The sequence below is a fragment of the Zea mays genome, chromosome 1 (assembly GCF_902167145.1).
Source record: "Zea mays cultivar B73 chromosome 1, Zm-B73-REFERENCE-NAM-5.0, whole genome shotgun sequence".
In the NCBI taxonomy this organism is placed as follows: domain Eukaryota; kingdom Viridiplantae; phylum Streptophyta; class Magnoliopsida; order Poales; family Poaceae; genus Zea; species Zea mays.
Genome location: NC_050096.1, coordinates 252,218,311 through 252,241,583, shown reverse-complemented (window position 1 = coordinate 252,241,583; position 23,273 = coordinate 252,218,311). Strand labels below are relative to the sequence as shown.

The window sequence follows — 23,273 nt, the reverse complement described above, 5'->3', positions numbered from 1 at the left end:
CTGCTCACCTGGTCACCTACTATTGTTTTGCAAGACAATTTCCATAGTTCGTGGGTATAAACAGTATTTTATATTTGGCATCCAAACGAAGTTATGCTACAATCTTCCATGCCATATCTGACATTATCATATTGCTTCTGCTCAATGCTATGTGCAATGTTTCTGCCCTTTCTGATGTATGCATGCTTTTTATGAAAATGCTATGTGCAATGTTCCTGACCTTTTTTATGTATGCATGTCTATGAAAAAAATAGTTCTGTATATAGCTAAGCAACGTGTATCTTGCTTGTAATCTAAGGTAAAATTAGACATTTACAGTTTGTACATTGCAATTTAGTCACAGTTTCATACTCAAGGTGTTCTCATTGCAGATAGTTGTTAAAAGTCAAATCCTTGCTGGTGGCCGAGGGCTGGGAACTTTCAAAAGCGGACTGCAAGGTGGTGTCCATATTGTTAAGGCTGAGGAAGCTGAATTGATTGCAAGTAAGTGTGTATTATATAGCAAGTACTTGAATTCATTATGTATTGCTGGCTTGCTGTGACTTGACGAAGGAAAACAAACTATAACAATTCTTCCTAGAATTTCTTAGATTTCTTGCCTTTCAACTGTTGCTATTCGTGATAATGACACTTATTTGTCATTCCAATATGCATTCCCTTGGTTTATAATTAAAGCCAAAAAATTTAAAAGAGAAAAACATAGAAGGCTACTTTTACTTTCTACACACGTGAGGGATAAGCACATACTTAATTTCCGTTCTTGATTCATTTTCAATAGTTTTTTATCGAATCATGCTATGCATCCGAATTGAGAAGGATCTTTGAATATGTTCCTATAGTTTTTACCTACTTACCATTGTGTTTTCTCATCAACATTTAACATTGTATAGCAGTTCTGTCATCATTGTATAGCAGTTCTGTCATCTTAGTTTGGCGTTGCTATGAAAATTCTGATAGAGAATACCAGTTTCTTTTCTCAGAATGTGAATACTTATGTTTTCTATAATAATCATGGGTCGTTGTGACTATCCAGGGAAATTCGGAATTGTGTTCGCCTCCATTTCTGTACCCATCTTTGCAGCTCTGTATTGTCCAACAAAACTTTGGTTAGTGCTTTCATGCTTTCATTTTGTGTTCTTAATACTATTTCTTTTATTATATTGAATATTTGAATGACCTGTTCTACTATTACAGTTTGAACATGTTTTGTTATGTCATGTCTATTACCAAATTGTAAAAGCGAATGAATTGTATTGAGAACAAATTTAAATTAAAATTCCAACTAATATATATGGACATGACAAATTTGTGTGTATTAGGGGTATTTATTGGGGTATGAAGTTTATATACAAGCATGCTTCCGGTATATAGAGGTTGATGCTAAATGATAGTTGAAAGGATTAGCTGGTAGTATGCTTTCTGTACGGTGCACTTGCACCTGCGCAACTTCATTCTTCTTCGCTTCTCTTAATTCTTCTTTCTATGTCTACAGTTCAATACAAAGTGAAACACCCTTAAGTGAGACTAGGTGTGTGCTCATGCGTTGCCACGAGAGTTAAAGATTAGTATAAAATATAGATACGGAACGATAAACATCACTATGATATTCAAAATTCATATGATAAAATATCATGTAACACTAATATCATGAACTGATGTCGAATAAACATTATAAGAAGTCGAACAGCCATGCTAAAATATTTATTCACAAGTACGACCAAGTACAGTTCAAGGAACAAATAACATGAAATGAAATACAAAAGGGCAACACATACAAACACCTGACCGGACTTCAGAAGCTAGCTCCAGCTTAAACCAGCTATAGAACTCCCCACCTTTCATCATGCTGATCATCAGGCTTTATCTGAGATGTCATACAGACACATACAGATTTTTCTCTGGTTTCTATTGATGCAGAACCTTCTCATCTGCATGTCATCTGGCTTGACATGTTGCATAGGCTTCTCCAATCCATAAGAATGAAGTATAAACGCTATTGTTTGGTGCACTGCCAACCTTTGCTTTGCTGGAACTAAGTCCTATGAAAGCTACATCTACTTTTATCTGAGATGGCCTTGTTCTGGAAATAACGAACACGTCAGTATGACGTTCAGTAAATGATACTGTGGAATATAAATTGAAAAATCTTCAGTTGCTTTCCAGCCATACAAAAATAAAAGTAGAAAACTGATTGTAGAAAGTGAATGTATTGATATTTATTTTTATCTAATCTATATTATTATCATATTAACCAATACATTGTTTCGTATTTCTTATCCAAATCTAGGTAGCACTGATCCATTCCATAGAAAATGGTGCATTACTTTGTGAGGAAAAACATTGAACTAATTTAAGGCAATGCTTGGTGACAAAATGCACCATATAAACGTTTGTGTGTACTGATAGTCAGAAAAGACCATAAATTGCAAGCAAAGTATCTTTTGATTTATTATTAGCACCGATGTTCCATTAAATTGCAATACACTATATGGTGAGTGCCACGTGTACTATATTTCTTGCACCATGCCGCAGAGGCCACCAGCAACATGCTCGCCCTGTGCTGTAGAGGTTGTATCGACGCTCGCCGATACGCTGCTTATCGTATCAGCGCGCGCGACATGGAGGGTCGTGTAGTAGTCAGGCAGAGCATCCGCTTTATTTGTTCCGCATCGTGAAATGTAACCTCTGGCTTCATTGAAATCTGCCACAAAAGGGAAACCAGCAAACGGGAATTACATTGCAGAATTCAATTGCCACAAAAGAAATCTGGCGTTTTCTTAGAGTACCAGGAAGACGATTGTAATCCGGTTCTATTCCATTCCCATTGATATCCTTGTGGTTTGGTGTCATGTATTTGCCAACTGTGACGACAATACCAGAACCATCATGAAGTTCAAATACAGATTGGATTAAGCCCTGCATCACCCTAGACATGAGTTACCAGACACAACAAGGGCATAATATAATCCTGTTGATCATAGGGAAAGAAAACGTCACAATATCCTCTTTTGGGTGGTTCAAACCTTACCAAAAGTCCTTTCGCCAACAAGAACAGCTTTGCAATTGTCATGAAGTGCTGAAGCAACCTAAAAAATTATTGGTGCGTGAGCTTTGACTACATGCCATTTCATTACTGTCGGTGGACGCAAATGTGTACTTACTATTTCACTGGCGCTTGCTGTCCTATTATTCACCAGCAACTGTCACAAGATGTAGATAAACATATGAGACATATTATGTTACATTTTATGATTTAACTTTAAATATTGTTATATGAAAAATCTTCAATTTGATGCTAGGTTTCTTAAAGAACAAAGACGTAGATAGAGTCTACACTTTCTACAAAATAGTTTCTTGTAATTTCATTATGATGTAAAAGAAATCTATTTGTTTGACAGAGGGACTTTGTCATTTAATCCTTTTAATGATGTTTTCTTTGCAATAATGTCATGATTGGTCCTACAAGATCAATGGCAGGATCCGGTAGAATAAACCAAAATAGGACAGTTCCAGACATTCGTCCCTTTCCTCCGTAAGTATATAGTTCACTTGTCACATTTATATATGAATTACAAACTTAAGCTACAGTTTGTGTTTTATATAGTTTCGTGTTATTTGATGATATTCAAGATTTCAATAACTTACCACACGTAAAGAGTATCTTTGCGAGGGTAGTTGTTAAGTTTCCTAGGCGTCATGATAGTCAACACTTCATCCTACAGGATATCACAGTGAGTTACTTCAAGCTTTAAAATAGAGTCCATATAGTCATGTTATAATAAAATTCTTTGACTCATACGACCTGTATTCCCATATATCTAGGGATCCAAAATGGAAGCAATTTCAAGTCGCAATAATGTTCCACGTTTCGATGCCTTACTCACACAAGGATGCACAAATACATTGTATAGAGTGGGATTCTGTCTAAATAGGGAGGGGATTCAATTTTGGAATATTGGACATGGGCTAGAGATCGGACTGATAACACATACTATTGTGGAGCCATTCATTAAGCCAATCCAATTTCCTCCATTTCCAAAGTATCTTATGTCATTCCATAAGGTGTATCAACAACCGCATAAGTCGTTCGTAGGTAATGATCATTCCTTCCATATGGTTTATATATATATATATAGTACTAATGGCTGATGTATAAGTTATTCAAAGATAACTAATCACATGTGAATTGCTCAGACATTATTGGCATAGTTCTTCATTTAGAGCCATTAAAGCATATCGGTGGAAGGCCGTATAGAGAGGCTGTACTAATGGATTCCAGGTGACACTAATTTATAGCTACATTATTTTTTGAAAGTATTAAGTAATTGTTAGGTCTTATTCAGACAACATTAATGTTTTTATAGGTGGGATCTAATCGTCGTGGGGGTATGGACTGACCTCTTGCAAAGAAATGCTCTACGATGGTCGTTAGCTAGAGTTGACAATAACATCATTATTGGAACTATGTTGCGTCGTAACAATAAACACAGTAATTTCTCTTGTACCTAAATTCTTTCAACTTGATCTCAATTCTTATGCTTATTTATTATCCTAACAATAGGATGCTTGGAAACCTCGGATTACAGCACCGTTCATTTCAACCCAGATCATCACACTACATACCACTTGAAGAGTGAGTGGTTCTTATAATAGATTTATAAACTATAGCTAAAATTAAAATGCTAATAATTTAAAATAATCATCTTCTTACAAATTATGTTCTAAATTGCAGCTATTCGACGTTCGTTGATTCAAAATCCAAGGCGTCGTATCGTCGACAAATTTCTTGAGAACAGACGGGCACATCTCACAACTGTGATATCTGATTGAGACGTATTCTAGCTTGTTATAGTAGATACTTTGTTAGTTATGATTTAGATGAAACTTAGTAGTAATGATTTGTTCTCTATTTTGTATTAGTCGTGTGTTCGGTCTCAATGGTGATCACTTTGTATAAAACTATGTGACCTTTCTATGAGCTAATAAATAAGTTCACCATCATTATTCTTCATTCATCTTTCTTCATCACTGTTAGCATGGTTCTTGATCTATACAAGCCTATGTCATTTGCATTTAGTCCACTGTAATCCTTGGCCTGGTAATCACAAAACTATTGAAAACAATATCCGCTTACGAAAGATATGTGGAAAATGCAGTAGGAACGACATAATGATGATAGCATTTTTGCAAATTGAAAGAACAAAAAAATTGCTCACCGAAGAGGATCACTTCATTCTTCATCTCAAAACACTCCAGACGATGCAGCAGTTTTGGAACAAAAACTTGAACCTTGCAACAGTAGTAACACTTGAGACGGGTGTTTCCTTCTTTAACTGAAGGCACTCAGATCATACGACACTCTTGGAAAAAATGAAACCTTTCCAAAAACTAAACCAGCAAATATCACCTCTTCCCTTTTTTTATGAAACTCGCCGGCACCTCTTCGAGGGGGGAGGCAGAAGCAAGATAACACTTAAACGACAGTAAACAATACACAAACCAGTTAAAAATATGAAAAATCTCTCATTACAAGAGTTGTAGGCTGTAGCATGGTTATTAACACACAACTGAGGATGGACTTGGTTTGATAATAACATATGCATTCTGGCTTTTACATGTTGAATTTATGGACATCTACTACATATGGGATTGCTCAACCTATCCGAGCATTTAAATGGAAAACAACTTCCTGCAATCATCAATTAAGAGATTCAAGTATACACCACACTCCACTGCACTAATATTCTTAGCAGCATCAATTGAACATAATCACAAAAGGACTGGCAAGAAGATTCAGAGTAAGATAACATTCTTGGTAGGCATAGAACATAATCTTACTGGATAAATATATTGTTTTATTGTTTTCCTCTTCGTTTTATTTTTCTTTCTTCTTGCTCTGTTGTTCAGTCAGTCTGTCATCCCCATAAACCAGTTCTAGATAGTAGTACGAAAGGCATTTTCCTCTTCACACTCTTGGTTGCTGCCTTGGCCCCTCCTCAACCCTGTTTTACTTGACTTCAGCTTTGACAATATATTAGTCAGTACTCCCATAATCCATATCCAAATTCCACCCACGAGTCATATTTCATAAGCACAAAAGCCGTTCTATAATTACATTGTTAATGATACTTCCATAATCCATATCCAAATTCCACACACGAGACATATATCATAAGCACAAGGGGAGAAAGAAATTTCAGATAACATATAATGTCAAATGACAGATAATGCCATGTTCATGAATCTTGATAACAGCAACAACATGACACGACATTAAAGTATCATCTGCAGCACATGACAAGAATTGCATGATCCACGCTTCCACATGTCAAACCAGAGTATAGTGGTGTCAAAAGGGCCGAAAACAAGAAAAGGAGGATATGAGAACAAATAATGAGCATAGAAGAACAATATTATTATTGAGTGTTGTTTGCGCAGGTCCTCAATTTATTGAATCATATCATTGCCTCAGTACTTGCAGATTGACATGTCTAACTGAACTCTTGTATCATGAAAACAAAGAGAAGACTCATTTGACGGGCAGATTGACAATGCTTCATCCATAAGGTCTAATTGTTGACAAGAACTAAGCTTAAGAGAGAGAACAAATGACCAAATTGTCTTTGCACGAGCAAATAATTATACTATAATAAATCAGAAGTACTTTAATTTTGTATATACGATAAGCTTTAGATAGGGACTTCTTCTGTGGCGGAGGGTCTCCAGGAATTCACCAGCAAGGGAGATCACAAACCAACACTTGGCCACATGAATGAATGCCCTCAAGGCAGACAACTTGTGTGATGTAGAGGCCAAGCAAAGCTGATAAGAGCATAACGCTATGTATTCTAGCTACAGCTAGGAAGCAAGAGCATAACGCTATGCATTCTAGCTACAGCTAGGAAGCAAGGCTCTGACCTGTTAGAATTAGAAAAATCAGGTACTACACCACAGGGACAGAGGAAAATAAAAAGGGGTTATTATGCACATGATTACACCTGCAAACCTCATATCAATCTATCACTGTTCCCTCAGCACCGGAGATCATGAAGTGTGATCATCATATCCATGAAGCATGAACTATAGAAATAGGGGATGTCTACTTTGTAACCTGAAAATAAAACACAAATAAGCACTAAAGAATTATGGAATTCTGTAAAATAATGTAAATTCCAGTTACAAAAAACCACTGAGCATGCAGTTTTGGTAAATCAAAATTGATTCTAGATGTTACTAAAATAGGGAATCCGCTGAGCATGCAAGTTTGGTAAATTAAATTGACTCCCCTGCAGTGCTAACCCATCAGTGTCTCAATTAGAAAATTTGAGTAATTACATTCAGAGCATCTCTGAAAATTCAAGTACCTAAATTGTGCACTAAAACTTATACATCATGCTAAGTAAGCAATGTAATTTCAAGATACGAATATTGTCAGCTTTACCAAGATCAATGTCATTTGAAGTACCCAAAATATATTTGGGAAAAACACGCCCGTACCACTTGTTTGTGTGGATTTCATACCCTAAATTTTATGATGTTTTCTTTTGTTCTACGACTAATGGTATGTCTTCATTTTTTTCTTAGCTAATTAGGATCCATTGTAGCAGCATGCTTTTAGGCTTTAATCTTACAGATTGAAGGTAAACTGAAACATATTCCTAGAAAAGTGAGTATTCCTTAGAATTTGTTTTAGTATCCACTGTAGCAACTAGCAACATGCTATTAGGCATTTAGGCTGTAATCTAACTAAATTCAGTTTCAAAAAGGATCAATCACATGGATGCTGTCCTAGCAGCAAAAAAAAAGAACCCACAGTAAACAGAAGTTACCAAACAGTAAATTCTTTTGTTCTACGACTAATGGACTGCCTTCATGTGTTTTCTTACCTGTTTAGGATCCATTGTAGCAGCATGCTTTTAGACAAAAGAATCTATAGATTGAAGTTAAACCGAAACATATTCCTAGAAAAGTGGGTATTCCTTAGATGAATAGGAACTGAAACATAAACTTTCACATCGATTGAATTCTCGACAGAAGTACCTGGAGTTGGTTAGATAGTCATTCGATAAGTACTGAGGGAACAAGCAATTCTTCTGTGAGATCCCATTGGATGAGACGAACCATATACCTCCATTTGAAGTGCACCAAGTGTTCTTCAATGTCTCCAGCAGCTGGAGATGCTTCAGTTTTCATTTTTATCTGATTGGTTCCAGCAGTAGGTCCTGGTGATGACTGCTCTCTAAAAGATGGATGCACGAATGCACCCTCTTTAGAACAAAATTCGTCCAACATATGTTGTAAATAGTCAACAACATCCTTTGTCCACTGAGAGCGTTGGTTATCAGAACCTGCTACTGAAATACTGTTAGGTGTCTGTCGGGTCTGTAGCTATATAAAATTGAATACACATCATCACAATGGTGCAATGTGGCCCTTGATCTTCAGAAAGTGATTTCCTACGGTAACCATGAGGAACGTGCTCAGACAATGAACACAGTCGCTTGTTTGGCTGAGCAAGGGCCTGCAAGGCAATAATGGATGTAAAGAAAGAAAACTAATGAATGTAAGCAAACTGAGCTCATTGCTGCAGCACCAGCATAACAAAGTAAACAACAGCATTCAGCACCATAAATCGAATATTCCAAGCTGAATAACTTTGAATTCCACAGATGAAACATGTGAAAAAGGCTAATGCTCGTTGTCCCAAGTAACAATGCTGTTCAAGATTTAAATGCCAAAAGCAACCTCACAGTAAGAATGGTCATATGTCCTTAGCTGTTATTCTAGCAGTACACTATCAATCAAATACTCAAAAGGAAGCCAAACATCTAACTATCAGGCGAAAGCAAGCTTAAAAATTTGCACACTTAGATAACAAACATGAAATATTTACCGAGGTTCTATTGAACAAAACATTATATTATTATAACAACAAATGACAGGTTAGTCTGCTCGACCTCAATCCATTTTCTGTGGGTGTCCTCATTACATGGTCTTTGCTCTGGTTAAACTCCAGGCTTGATCAGTAGAGATCCATAAAGAGGAACTCCATAAACTTGGCCAGCTTGTTGTGAAAGAAAGAGCATCAGTGTTTTATGTTTAACACAATATCATGTAATAGGAGGCTTGATCAGTTTTTTATGTTCTAGAATTCACAAATGACATCCCACATTATCTGCGTTTTAAATTTCAGGTAACCTGAATTTGATCAAACCAGATGGATGGGATACACATGTAACTGATTAAATTATAAAAGCTCCTTAAATATCCCATATATATTGTCTTAAGGGAAAGAGACCTAATTGAAATCAACTTACTGGAGATTACGCCTACGGATGGTAGACTCTTCACCATCGCCTAGAAGAAGTGTCCTCTAGAGAAAAGTCAATTAGAAACCGATAGCCAAGTTATAATGGCACCTGCGATGCTTTAAAAATGTGGTAGGGTGCCTACAGGTCATTTTCTTGCTAATTTTGCCAGGGAAATTACAAAAAACTAAAGCAGCATTAGTTTCAATGGTGCTTTTGAACTTAAATGAGTACATAAAAAACCTCTGAGAAGACATACTGCATATAAAGAATATGTCCTTAAAATTTAACATGAATTCTTAATCTTTCACATTGCATTGGTGATTGGTGACACTCTAGGGGCCTGTTTGGTTGCTACCTTGCCAGGCAGCTCGTCGGCCAGGCAATCATCCTAGCCCCATGCGACCAAAATCGGACGCCTGGGATGGATTCCTGGGCTAGGCAGCTCCGTCCAGGAGCCATCCAAATAAGCCCTAGAAGCATGTACCACTCAGACAACGCATCATTTGGATTAATATCATCAAAGTCCAGGCATAATCACGTACCTCCTCTTCAGCAGCTTGTCTAATGTTGTCTTTTGCTTATAAGTTAGCATTCCTCAGGCTAATACGAAGCCTGCTAAAATGTTCAAGGTTTATATAAAAAAGAAGGCTAAAAAGGATAACAAAAGTAAACAAACTCCAAGTCTCCAAGAATATCTTACTTCTTGTATTGTTCATCCCATGACTTCAAGGTTGCTTGACCAGATTGCACCTCATCAAAAGTGGGAAGCTGCTGTGCTAGAAGATCAAGCTGGAACTGGAGTGACTTCAGCAACTGCAGAGCATCCTGTGCAGAACCATTCAACCTTGGAAGATTTTCAACAGCTTGTGTGACTCCATCCATCCTACTATCTTAATGAATCAAGATCAGCAGATTTAACATGCTGGCATGTGAAGAAAGGACAACTGAAAACTTGTAACATAAACAGAATTTAGTCTTGATACATGAATAAGTGCACTCTTGAAAACTTAAGTTCCTTCTGGAGGAACAAAAAATCCTCATGGAGGAGGATTTCCTTAGCAGTACATAAACGAATATCCATGGCATGTGGAGTACATTTCGGGTTGATGTAAAACATCTATATTCCTTACAATGAAAGAAGTAATTATAACGCAACTACACAACATGTACCACCATCCTAAGCATTCCCTTGTCGGAGACATCCTAAAAGATTACATTCTCTATATTTTTTTCCTCTTCAACAACATTCTCTAAATCATGTCTTTTATACACAAATACCTATATTAGAGACATTTTTAATTTGTCCTGTAAATTTAGTAGACCATTTAAAGGACGCTGCCGGAGGGAGTAGAGGATGACCTCATCCTCTAAATTTAGGGTATAGGACCCTTTAGAGGTCCGTGTTGGAGTTAGTCTTATATGTTGACTTTGATTCTCATTGATTGTCTACCATTTAACTGAACGTACCAATTTGCTCGTTAGTACTTTCCCTATCTCTAAGAATCAATGTTATCTGATTAGATTAGAAATTGAGCGTATCTTATCCTTTGGTGAAGTATGATAAGGTGATTCATCCTCTCATATAGGTTTTCTGGCTGCCTGAAATACGTAAATGGATCCGCTCCAAACTAATGATGTTCGTTCTCCATTAAAAGAACTGTCCAACATCACTGTTGAAGGTATGTCTACTAATAATATAAGATGCCTTATTTGACATTTCAATAAGGTTGTAAAAAATAAAACCTATAATGGTTTAGTAGGATGTGCGGATGCAAGGCAATGTAAACGGGAAAAGGAAAGAGCACGATACGCGGCGATGAGTGATGAAACAAAAAATGAATTGAAGAAACGTCGTGCGTCACGCAACAAAGAAAATGTTGTACACCATGAGTATTCAAAAGTGTTAGATCCAAAGGAACGTAAGAGAATCCGAGAAAGAGCTCGATGTGCAACTCAAACTAAGGAACAAAGGACGTTGCGTAATATGAAACCATGTCAAAAGAGAGCAAGGGAAAACTATAGAATAAGACAACAAGTTATGCTAAGTCAGGACTCAATCGCCATTGAGAACCCTACTTTTACCCCGGAGCTTGTGTGGAGTTCAACAGATGCTCAAGCACCTACTGGGTCTCTATTTAGCTCCGAGCTCATGGCTATTCCTAAATTGATCCCAACTCCATTTGTTCCTACTCCATCGGTGACTGAGGATGTTGAGACAAAGATACTGACAAAGTCTCCTAGACGACAAAGACATCCGTGTACAGTCCCTGCCACAAATAGTGACAAAATGACCGAAGGAGTAGACGTTGGGAAGCAGCACTTGACATCTTCGACTATTACCACCAATGGTAATTACAAGCTCATTCCATCATTAGTTCCCTAATTATTCTTAGTGGTTAATATGATTAAGGTGTGCTCTTTACAGAGGATGCTGATGAGACTGTACTTTTTAAAGAAGATGATGATGACGAAGAAGGATACCTATTCGCTGGGCAAGGTACTTACGTAATGTTTTTAATATAGGATATATGATTTAAAAGTTTCTAAAGTTGTATGTCTTATCCCTTGTTCTTTCAAAACAAATTTAGATGGTGAATCTGGTGAGGATATTGAGATTGATGAAACCCAAGATGCCTTTACTGTCAACCCTGACGTACCTGACTTGTACGACAAGGTGTATAGTAACATACCTGAAGAAACACATTTGCTGAGCACTGTTGCTGACTGCGATTACTGCAAAGCGAAGAAGTTTCAGTATGAACCACCTGGATTTTGTTGTCGTAATGGACAGATTAATTTAGCCGCATTCGAGACACCGCTCCAGCTTAGGAGGTTGTGGGAGTCTGCAGATGCTGATGCGAGGCACTTTCGTGATAACATTCGATTTTTTAACGGCCATTTCTCGTTCACTTCTCTGTACTGTTGCCTTGACAGTATGACTACAAACATGAATTGTGGTATCTATACGTTTCGTGCACATGGCATGATGTACCACAACGTAAGGTCGTTCGGTAGGGAAGTTGGGGCAGAACATAAACACCTTGAACTCTACTTCTATGATGATGATCCCAGCCTCGAGCATAGATATCGTAAATGTCGTCAACAACAATTTGAGAAAGATAAGGCAGTTATTAAACAATTGGTTGAAATACTTAAGGGAAATCCATACTCTGAGCACCTTAGGAGTATGGGGCACGTTGATAACATTGAAGACTACCACATCGCCTTGAACCTTGACCAAACGCTGAACCAGAAGTTATATAATTCACCCATTACTTCGGAGGTAGCTGCAATTTGGATTGAGGGGAGTGAACGTCGAGGTCAATTCAGTAATAGTGTTATGCTACATGGGAAGGATAGATCAAGCCACGGCATCCGTTCATATCATGGATGCTATGATGCACTATCATATCCATTGTTCTTCCCTAAAGGTGAACTTGGATGGCATGCCAATATTCCTAAGTCCAATGTTTCTATGTACGAAGTAGACGCGTACCGCGATCAACATAGGAGAAGTGATGCAAACAATGATGATACAGGTTAGTTCTTTCTTTGTGATTCTTATATAATCCTTTGTTAAATATGTTTTTAGCAACACTAATTAATAAACCTTGCTGTTGCAGAACGACCTAGCCATCTATGCGTGTCTGTACGTGACTATTACTGCTACAGATTCCAAATTCGTCCAAGTATATTCAATCCAATACTTCATGGGAAGCGGCTTTTCCAACAGTTCGCGGTTGACACCTACATCAAGATTGAGAGCTCTCGTTTGGATTTCATACGTAAAAACCAAGACAGATTAAGGGCGGATCTATACAAGGGTTTGGTAGATAGCTTGCATGAAGGCGAGAACAGAGCAGACAAAATTGGAAAGCGAACCGTGCTGTCTACATCATTTATCGGTGGTCCTCGTGACATGAGACGTCGGTATATGGATGCTATGGCCCTTGTGCGGAAGTTTGGGAAGCCAGACATATTCCTCACTATGACGTGCAACCCCAATTGGGATGAAATAACCAGAGAGCTTCTCCCTATGCAGTCACCACAGGATCGTCCGGACCTTGTTGTTCGCATATTCCGTGCAAAACTAGAGGAACTGAAGAAGCGATTGACTAAGCATCATATTCTTGGAAAAATCCGAGCTTATGTCTATGTCGTGGAGTTTCAGAAGCGAGGTTTGCCTCATGTCCATTTCCTACTCATCATGTAGAGAAAGTACAAGCTAACTTGTCCTGATCAGTATGATCACCTTATCTCCGCTGAGATCCCTGACAAGAAGAAGTACCCTGAACTATACAAGATGGTTATCAAGCATATGATGCATGGACCGTGCGGGTTGCTAAATCCTAAATGCCCATGCACTAAGGGTCGTGCTTCATGCAAAAACCATTATCCTAGAGCTTTTAGCAATGCAACGTCTCAAGGAAAGGATTCATATCCTATTTATAGGCATCGTGATGATGGGCGTAAGGAAACGGTTCGAGGTTGTGAATTGGACAACAGATGGGTCGTCCCTTACAACCCTTACCTCCTCCGGCTCTTCAACTATCACATCAATGTTGAGGCGTGCGGGAGCATCAAGGCTGTCAAATACTTGTTCAAATACATATACAAAGGCCACGATCGTGCGTCTGTGGCTGTGACAGACGCAAACAAGGCTGATGGTGACGTTGATGAGATCAAGCAGTATAGAGATGCTAGGTGGGTGACCCCTCCAGAAGCCCTTTGGAGGATATTCAGCTTTGATCTAAGTCAAAACTCTCCACCAGTGATGCAACTGCAGCTCCATCTTGAAAACATGCATATGGTGTCATTTCACGAGCGTGCTAAAGTAAATCATGTTGTCCAACGTTCAGGTGCCGATAGGTCAATGCTTACGGCATATTTTGAGGCAAATAGGCTACACGAAGAGGCTCGGGGCATCCTTTACCGTGATTTTCCTGAGTGGTACACTTTGCAGCAGGGCAAGGTGTGGCAAAGGAGGAAACGAAACACGGGTGGACAGGTTGGTAGAATAGTCTCTGCTCATCTAGCTGAGGGGGAGCGCTTTTATCTTCGACTTCTCTTAAACCATGTGACGGGTGCTACCTCCTATGCGGATCTAAGGACAGTAGATGGTGACACACTACCAACTTTTCGTGAGGCAGCACAAAGGAGGGGACTGCTTGAAGCAGACGACACAATAGATGAGTGTCTCAACGAAGCCGCTATTTACCAAATGCCGTCAGCACTACGAAGGTTGTTTGCAACAATACTGGTATACTGCGAGCCGAACGATGTGGCAGAATTATGGCAGAGACACCTTGACTCAATGTCAGAGGACTATCACCGTAGTACTCAAAGAAAAATCCATGTGCAGCAGATGGTCTTGATTGACATTAGAAACATTTTGCAGTCAATGGGTAAAGACATAAAGACATTCCCTCTCCCTGCTATCATTGATAGATATGACGATTTACATGGTACTGATAGAGAGATTTATGAGGAGGAAAGTATAGTGCCGACGACAGAAGACGTTGCTCTGAAAGAAACCCTAAACGAGGAGCAGAGGTCTGCTTATGATAAGATCCTATCTGTCGTTGACACCAATAACGGTGGAGTGTTCTTTGTGGATGGGCCTGGTGGGACTGGAAAGACCTATCTGTATAAGGCATTGCTTGCAGCACTACGCAGTCAGGACAAGATTGTAGTTGCAACAGCTACATCTGGTGTTGCGGCTTCTATATTGCCTGGGGGGAGGACTGCCCATTCGCGCTTCAAGATACCACTTACTATTGATGATGGTGCTGTATGTAGCTTCACGAAACAAAGCGGGACAGCAAAGTTGCTACAAAAAGCATCGCTCATTATCTGGGACGAGGCATCAATGACTAAGAGACAAGCAATTGAGGCGCTAGACAATAGCATGCGTGATATAATGGGACAGTCTAGGTTGCCCTTTGGTGGGAAGACTGTTGTGTTCGGGGGTGATTTCAGACAAGTACTTCCTGTTGTACGCAAGGGGTCAAGGGCTCAGATAGTTGCTGCCTCTCTACGGAGTTCTTACCTCTAGGAATCCATGTGCCACCTAAAGCTGTTTCAAAACATGAGGGCACAGAGCGACCCATGGTTTGCAGAATATTTGTTGCGCGTCGGTGGTGGAACTGAGGAAGCGAACAACGATGGTGATGTTCGTCTTCCAGATGAGGTATGTGTGCCATATACTGGTAATGACCGCGACCTTGATAGACTGATAGATGACATTTACCCCAATCTAAATGAAAACATGTCTAACACAAGCTACATCACTTCAAGAGCAATATTGTCTACACGGAATGACTGGGTGGATATGATAAATATGAGGATGATTGATCGTTTCCAAGGGGAGCAGATGATGTACCATAGTTTTGACACCGCGGTGGATGATCCTAATAACTATTACCCATCAGAGTTTCTAAACACGCTGACTCCTAATGGACTACCCCCGCATGTTCTGAAGCTCAAAGTTGGATGCCCAATCATGTTGCTTAGGAATATAGACCCTGCTAATGGACTTTGCAATGGCACGAGGTTGGTGGTTCGTGGTTTCCAAAAAACAGTATTGATGCTGAAATTGTCCTTGGTCAACATGCTGGAATGCGAATTTTCTTGCCTCGTATACCCCTGTGCCCCTCTGATGATGAGATGTTCCCTTTCCAGTTTAAAAGGAAGCAGTTTCCGATAAGACTAAGTTTTGCCATGACAGTTAACAAGGCCCAGGGCCAGACGATTCCTAATGTTGGTGTGTACTTGCCGGAACCAGTGTTCTCTCATGGTCAACTTTATGTTGCTCTATCAAGGGCCACCGCTCGATCGAAAGTGAAGATACTTGCCATTCCAGTCCACGATGAGAAGAAGAAGAAGAAGGGGGTTGAAAGGAACTCAGCGATAAATGGCGCAACATACACAAAGAATATCGTTTATAAGGAGGTCCTTACACCGTAACTGACATTGATGAATGAATGGCAATTAACAACTTGTAATGCACTTAATTATTTTGGTTTTTAGGTGAAGATGTATTTTTGCCTTTTATTTCTCTATTTTGGCTCCTTTTTAGCTTCCTATTGTTTAGTGGTCATTTGGTTGATACAACAAAGAAAGCAGATGAGCATTGAATAGATGTTATTGAATAGACACATTCGAATTTGAAACTGCACATTTGAATTTGAAATGATCTGACAAGCAAGTTGTGATTTCCATCTATCTTAATGATCACCTAAATAACATATTATAAAACTCAGACTGAATTACATCTTCCTTTTCTCCCCAGTTTCCAGGTGTAACCTTGAGATATTGTTACGGTCGGGAACATTTATAGGCGCTCGTAACAGGGGCTAATTAGGCAAAAGGAGGGGTATTTGGTTTGAACAAGCAATTACAGCCAATCCCATTTTCACCTCCTTTCTCTGTTATCTCATGGAGACTAGGGAGTTGTTTAGTTTGATGGATTTTTTCAGTTTCCTATGTTTCTGGCCTCCTGAGGAGGCCTTGTAATCTGTCCAGATCTCTTTGATCTGGATTTATCTCTTCTTCTTAATATATTGAGGCGCAGTTCTCCTGCGTTTTCCCAAAAAAAAATCTCTGTTATCTCATCTCCCTGCTATCTACCTTGTCACCATCCACCACGGGCAGGAAACCGGTGGCCAGCGAGCTTCCACGACCTAGGAAGCTGCAACTCTATAATACAGGTCTCGAGCAGCCCAAAATGCACAGAACTGGGATTCACAGTTTGAATGAAAGTGACAGAGTTCACAACAAAGCTATATATAACTAGAAAACCAAAGCAGCCTATAATTTGGGACAGGGAGTGGTAGTAGTAAAAAAACTAAAAAAATATATGTAGAAGGCACATACTCTCTGGCCATGGCAACTAAGAAAATCTCCTGCATGGTCTGCTTTCAAGTGAGATAGAGCAGACTTGAGTATAGAAACAACAGTCAACAGATATGGCTTAGCACTTGGAAACACAACATGACTAAAGCTGCTCCTCACAAAGCCACATGTAAAAAAAAGGCCTTCCCAGATGTAAACAGCTTCATAGGCTATCTCCAACAGATCTCCTATTATATCCTCTATCTTATCACCTATTTCAAACTTCTCTCCGTAAACAGTATTAAACATTGTCATCTATAATACCGTGTCCCCTAATTTACAAGCTCTACTGGAGACAGTCTAAGAAGCTTTAACTGCTAGAGTAGTTATGCAGTGATGCTAAAGGTTAAGAGAAGGGCATACAATTGTTATATTTTCATTTTTTGTTGTTCAGTTTCTATAATCTTCAGAGCAGATTGAGGAGTGCTGCACCGGTCGTCCAGTCACATATATGTCAGAACAAAATATACAAACAAATAATACCATATTCTCAGGTTTCTCTTGTATAACATAAAACAAGCATGCCCCATTTTTACAAAGTTGGAACCATATATGAATACTCTGCCAACCAGAGTAAAGAGAACTCAGTAATAGTACATGCAATTTCAGTTCAAGAAAACAGCCTATTATATAAATAAACAGCAAAGCACAACTAACTTGGAGCAGCATTATTCTTCAACTTCCTTCTTTATTTCTTCCATGAGTTCATCAGCTATGCTTCCTGTGAAGCAAAAGTGTTCATAATATTGTTAGTAAGCAAGTTATAAGTCAAATGAACAAATCATTTCCATTGTCATGGCATAATAAAGATTGTCTTGGCATGGGGAATGTGCCGCCTTCAGCCTGAATTTGGTACCCAGCCATGCGCTAGGATCTAGAAGAAACAGCTATTCAGGAAATGAAATGTATGGCTGAAACCTTTGTGGTTCAAACCTGCGTGGATGGGCAATTTACCATACAACAAGTCAAATCAGATGCAGTGTGTGCAGTACTGCAGTAACTATTACTACTTCAACATGTAGTCCTTTAGCTTTTCTTCTGTCTACATGGTTTGCTGCTCCAGTTCCTATCTTTAGAAGATCTCTGAAGTAAGAGGAAGAAAAAAAGGTAAAACTTACTAATTATGTTATTGGCAGCACCGCAACTTGTCCTGAGGATGCATATGCCATAATTAGATGATGCACAAATGTTTATTAACATGCCAATGGGTGAATATAGTGACAACAGCCCAGACTACATAAGGGTTTGGACACATGAGCTTAGCACATGCATGCCAGAAAAGGCTGAGAGAGAATGGGGCTGCGTGATTAGGAAATGGCCAAATGCACGTGAAGCATGGGATGCTGTTGCATGTGGGCTGCTATAGACATTTTTCACATGGTTTTTAGTTATTTGTTTGACTAAAGGAACCTCAGAGGCTCATATCAGCAAATATAGGCAATTGTTTTTCTGTCCCTAGATGGAAGTGCAACTGTAATTTTGCCCCTCAAAATTCGACTTTGTGATTTTGGGCCTCTTTTTTTGAAAACAAACAAAACAAGCCCGTCCCTGCTTCAGTTAGATGACAGTAACGGTGTGAAATAGGACATACAAAGACAAACTTACCCTTCAGTCGTAATTGTGATTTATCCCTGCTTTTTCAAAGGAGGGGCAGAATCACAATTACGACCGAAGGGTTAATTTATCTTTGTATGTCCTATTTCACACCATTATTGTGTGTGCGTTGCAACGGGGACCTATAATATCACGATAATTATGTATTCATAGGTTTATGCCCGTGCGGTGCTATGAGTAAACACATGGAATCGTTATCTATGTGGTACCGCAAATCAAACAAAGTATAAACCTATTTTCCCTCTTGTTATTTTGTTTGTTTCAATGCAATAATATTGATGAGCAACATCTTTTTTGGATCTACCATTTAGCTCAAGCAAACAAGATCTTTGTTTGCTGCTATCTCTTTTTTCTAAACTCCAAGTTACATGTTTGCTGCTATCTTTTTTTTCTAAACTCCAAGTTACATGTTTGCTGCTAAATTCTGAGACCTTTAAATTGATAGTGACTTTGTTTGTTGCTAAATTCTGATACCTCTAAATTCAGTCATAATAATACAACAATATATTGTTCATATTATTTTAGCATTTTTATAAGGAGCAATGTTGTATCTTTGCAATAATGCCATGATATACATCCTATAAGATCAATGGCATCGGGTATACTTAATCAAAATAGGATGGTGGCAGGCCTGTGTCCCTTTCCTCCGTAAGTTTATACAAGTTCACTTGTCACATCTATATGAATGAAGAACTTAAGCTAAAGTTCGTGTTTTATTTAGTTTCGTGCTATTTGACGATGTACTTTATATACTTAAAATACTTTTGTCAATAAAATTATGTTTGACACTTTCAATCTGATGGGTACAGACCAAATTACAATGGATATAGTGGTGGAGGAAGGAAATATCGATGTTGGCAATACTGTTGAACCATCGTATGAGGTTGTGGCTAGAAGTGGTTGTTCAGCACAATTGTCAACTAATGACACTAATGAACATGAATTGGGTAAGTGCTATTATCAATTACAAAAAAACTAAGGTCTGCATATTAAATATTTTTTTGACACTTAATTTTTCTCTTGTGCGCCATAGATATAGAGAGCGAGGATAGTAAGGTCAGTGTTGGTAATGCTGCAAAACAATCACACAATGTTGTGGGAGTAGGCATTGACTGTATTTTCAATCATGTAAAAGTGTCAACTGAAGCCGATCTTGGGACACAACCGGGTAGGCTCTCTTATCTACACTCCTAAATGTAAATATTGTCTTATGAGTACTCCTAAAAATGCTTTTGTCAAGAGACTTATGTTTCATTCACTCCTCATACAGATGTGATACACCTGACATCTTTGGATGTTCCAAATGAATCAAGTCAAATAAGTTCTGAGCAGAACAAACAAGATGCTTTGGACACACTTATTAGAATATCACAACATAAGAAACCAAAGAAATTGAATGTAGCTCGAGTTGTCTCTGAAGGTAATTTTTTGTTCTTGTCTTATTGCATCTTATTGGTTTTCGCATATATCATTTGCTTATTACGTATAATATTTTTCATTGTATAGATTATAAGTGCACCCCAGAAGATGTTCAGCTTATTGAATACATTAAAACATTACCGGGGAAACAAGTTGTGGTGGACATCGACAGCGCATGGTTAAATAGAAATGATATGGAATGTCTTTTTCATGGTGACATCCAAGTGTCTGGCGAAGTAAGTACATCTGTATGCCCATATTATATACAATAATATAAAGTATATATATTTATAATTATCATATTATACAGTATGGTATACATATTTAAAGCTAGCATGTATATTTGATCTGTTAATTGTATTCTTTTGGTGTACAGGCCCTCAGTGCATATATACACTGTATTAGGGATGAAGAGCATTTACTTCATAGAGAAGGTGGAAAGGTCTTCTTGGAGAACACATTCATTTCCAGTCTGCTTAAGCGTGATGGCGACCCTAAAATGCTCTTAAATTGTAAGGAAGACACAATTGAAAAAAGGGTGGACGACTATTTACAGTCTGACATGGTTGACCTAAAACTCATCTCATTTTTAATATATGTAATATATAATATATTGGTGCACAATATTTACAAATTAATGTTAATGTATGTTCTATGAAGGTGTTCATTCCAATGAATATAGAAAATTTTCACTGGTACCTGGCAGTTCTGAATGCAAAAAAAATGAGGTACATGTACTCGATTCTATGGGACAACAAATAACGGATCGCCGAGACCTTTATACTACAGTGAGTAATCATTTCTTTTATATTATGATTATTTCATCATTACATTATTTGTTATCTATAAATCTTGATATGTTTTATATATACACATAGTTAAAAGGTATAGAAAGACAGATTAAACTTGCAGCAGAACATAAAGAGCTTTACCAAGGCAAGTGGTCAAACCTTGATGTTGCATCATGGCCAGTTATAGAGAAGATCACAACACAAATGCAAACGGATGGGTAAAATTCATGTGACCACAACTCTACAAAATTGGTTATATTTATTTTCATATATACATAGAAACTCACCTGATCTGTTAAATTTCATATTAGGGTATCTTGCGGGCTATGGATGATAAACTATATGGAATACTGGACAGGATCCTCCCTATCTGATAACGTAACTCAGGTAGAGGACGTATATTTATTTATAGGAACAATGTTTCTTTTGTTCTAATTTATATACTTGCAGGATGATATAACAATGTTTAGGTTTAAGTTACCTGCAATATTATGGGACTCGAGATTAAACACAAAGAAAGGACATCAAAATCTTGACCACAATGTGGATGAAGATGGAGAGAGTTCAAGTGATGTTCAAATAATCGATACTCCATGTGAGTTATCTAAATCGTCAAATACATCACATCAGATTGAACCATATATATCTCCATATGTTCTGCCTGCTAAAGTAACATCAACAAACACGCAAGAACTGATGTTTGTATTATGCACATATATCATGGGGATAGACAACGCCAAATATTTAAAGTAAGTTAATTCTCATTTAATATAGTATATGCATGGTAAATATTCAACACATATGTTCTTGCTTTAACTATAAAAACAATTGTTCATTGAATAGAAAACATTGGATTCAGAGCACTAAACCTTATCCAATTTCTTTAAGTCTTCAAAAACTTAAAGATATATTGGATGTAAATAAGCCGATGGATACAGATTGTTTTAACATGGCTGTTCGGATGATCGCATGCAATGATGCCTTGTTCTTGTTGGAAGACAAATACCACTACATGGATCTACAGTTCTGTGTAAGTTCAAGTAATTAGTCTTTATATTCATATAAGTGTGTTCATTATATAATTATTTTACTAACAAAAAGTAGTCCATAACTAAATTTGGTCGAGACCCTCGCCTTCGTGCAAAGCCAGATATCAACATGTTGGCAAGATTATTAGAATGTTGGCCTGACATGGAGTACGATGTTTCAGATTGCAAACAAGTAAGCTATACTCTTCATCATTTTTGTAATCTTGTTTTTTCTCTTACTTGAACTATTTTTTTAACTTGCAGATTCTATTGCCCTTTTCTTTCATGGGTCACTTCACCTTATATGTACTTAACATGGACACGAGAAGCATCTATATAATGGACTCCATGCCTATACCATCATGGTTTAAGGGTGATCATCCTAGCATGCATTATATACATAATATACATTATATTGCCAATAATATGAATGCTGCCATGGAATTGGCCAATCCTACATGGAAAGACGATATTTATATGTGGCGTCGTATAGTACCAACATGGGTTCCAAGAACATTAAACTGGTAATTTTTTTAACCCGAACAACTTATTAATTTTGTCTACATATATGTAACAACGTATTATTTTAATTTGTAGGGATTTATCTGGCTTTCTTGTTATCAACTTTATGCACGATTGGAATGGTATAAGGTTACCCTGCATTTGCACTGTGAGTACCCTATTTGTTCTAATACTTTGTCAATATTGTTCTTCTATAATTGATTATTAATCATGTTCTATGATATGTAATAATGAATGTGCAGAATGGGAATGACCTGAGGACCAAATTCTTAGTAGAATTATTGAAGTACAAGGACAATGAATCCAAAGACAACATTCCAGAAGAAATACAAGAAATTATTAGGCACATCAGATAGATATGATTTTATTTGTAATGATACTCAACTTATTATCCTAATTAATTTTATTGCCTTTTAGGTTCGTAGTATCGTTAGGAACATTTGCCAACATATATTTTAGTTATATGTTGCAAATATGAAGGCAGTTCAGATTTCTGTACTTTCAACGATGCATTGGTCTTTGGATGGCTCATTCAACTTGAGATGGTGATATTTGTATTGTTGAACCAATGACCTTATTTTTTGTACTAGGAATGGAACATAAAGAAATTTAAGAGTTGTCATTTTTTTCAGTTTTTCTTGCATATCTTGCATTACATATTTCTTTGTTTGTTTGATAAAATTGGTCATTCTTGG

At 37.8% G+C, this 23,273-nt stretch overlaps 1 protein-coding gene and 1 long non-coding RNA gene across 2 annotated transcripts; one reads left to right on the top strand and one right to left on the bottom strand.

Annotated features, from left to right (window-relative positions):
* Positions 1-17,669: 17,669 nt before the first annotated feature.
* On the bottom strand, positions 17,670-17,928 carry LOC109943768 (uncharacterized). Its single transcript, XR_002266847.1, has 2 exons — positions 17,862-17,928; positions 17,670-17,765 (listed from the first exon to the last, which is right to left on the bottom strand). It is a non-coding gene; the product is annotated as an uncharacterized lncRNA (long non-coding RNA).
* Positions 17,929-22,414: 4,486 nt separating this feature from the next.
* LOC103645433 (uncharacterized) lies at positions 22,415-23,077 on the top strand. Its single transcript, XM_020547265.2, has 3 exons — positions 22,415-22,580; positions 22,654-22,726; positions 22,821-23,077. The coding sequence occupies exons 1-3, from the start codon at positions 22,444-22,446 to the stop codon at positions 22,932-22,934; spliced, it is 324 nt and encodes a 107-aa protein (XP_020402854.1). The 5' UTR covers positions 22,415-22,443; the 3' UTR covers positions 22,935-23,077.
* The last annotated feature ends 196 nt before the right edge of the window (positions 23,078-23,273 follow it).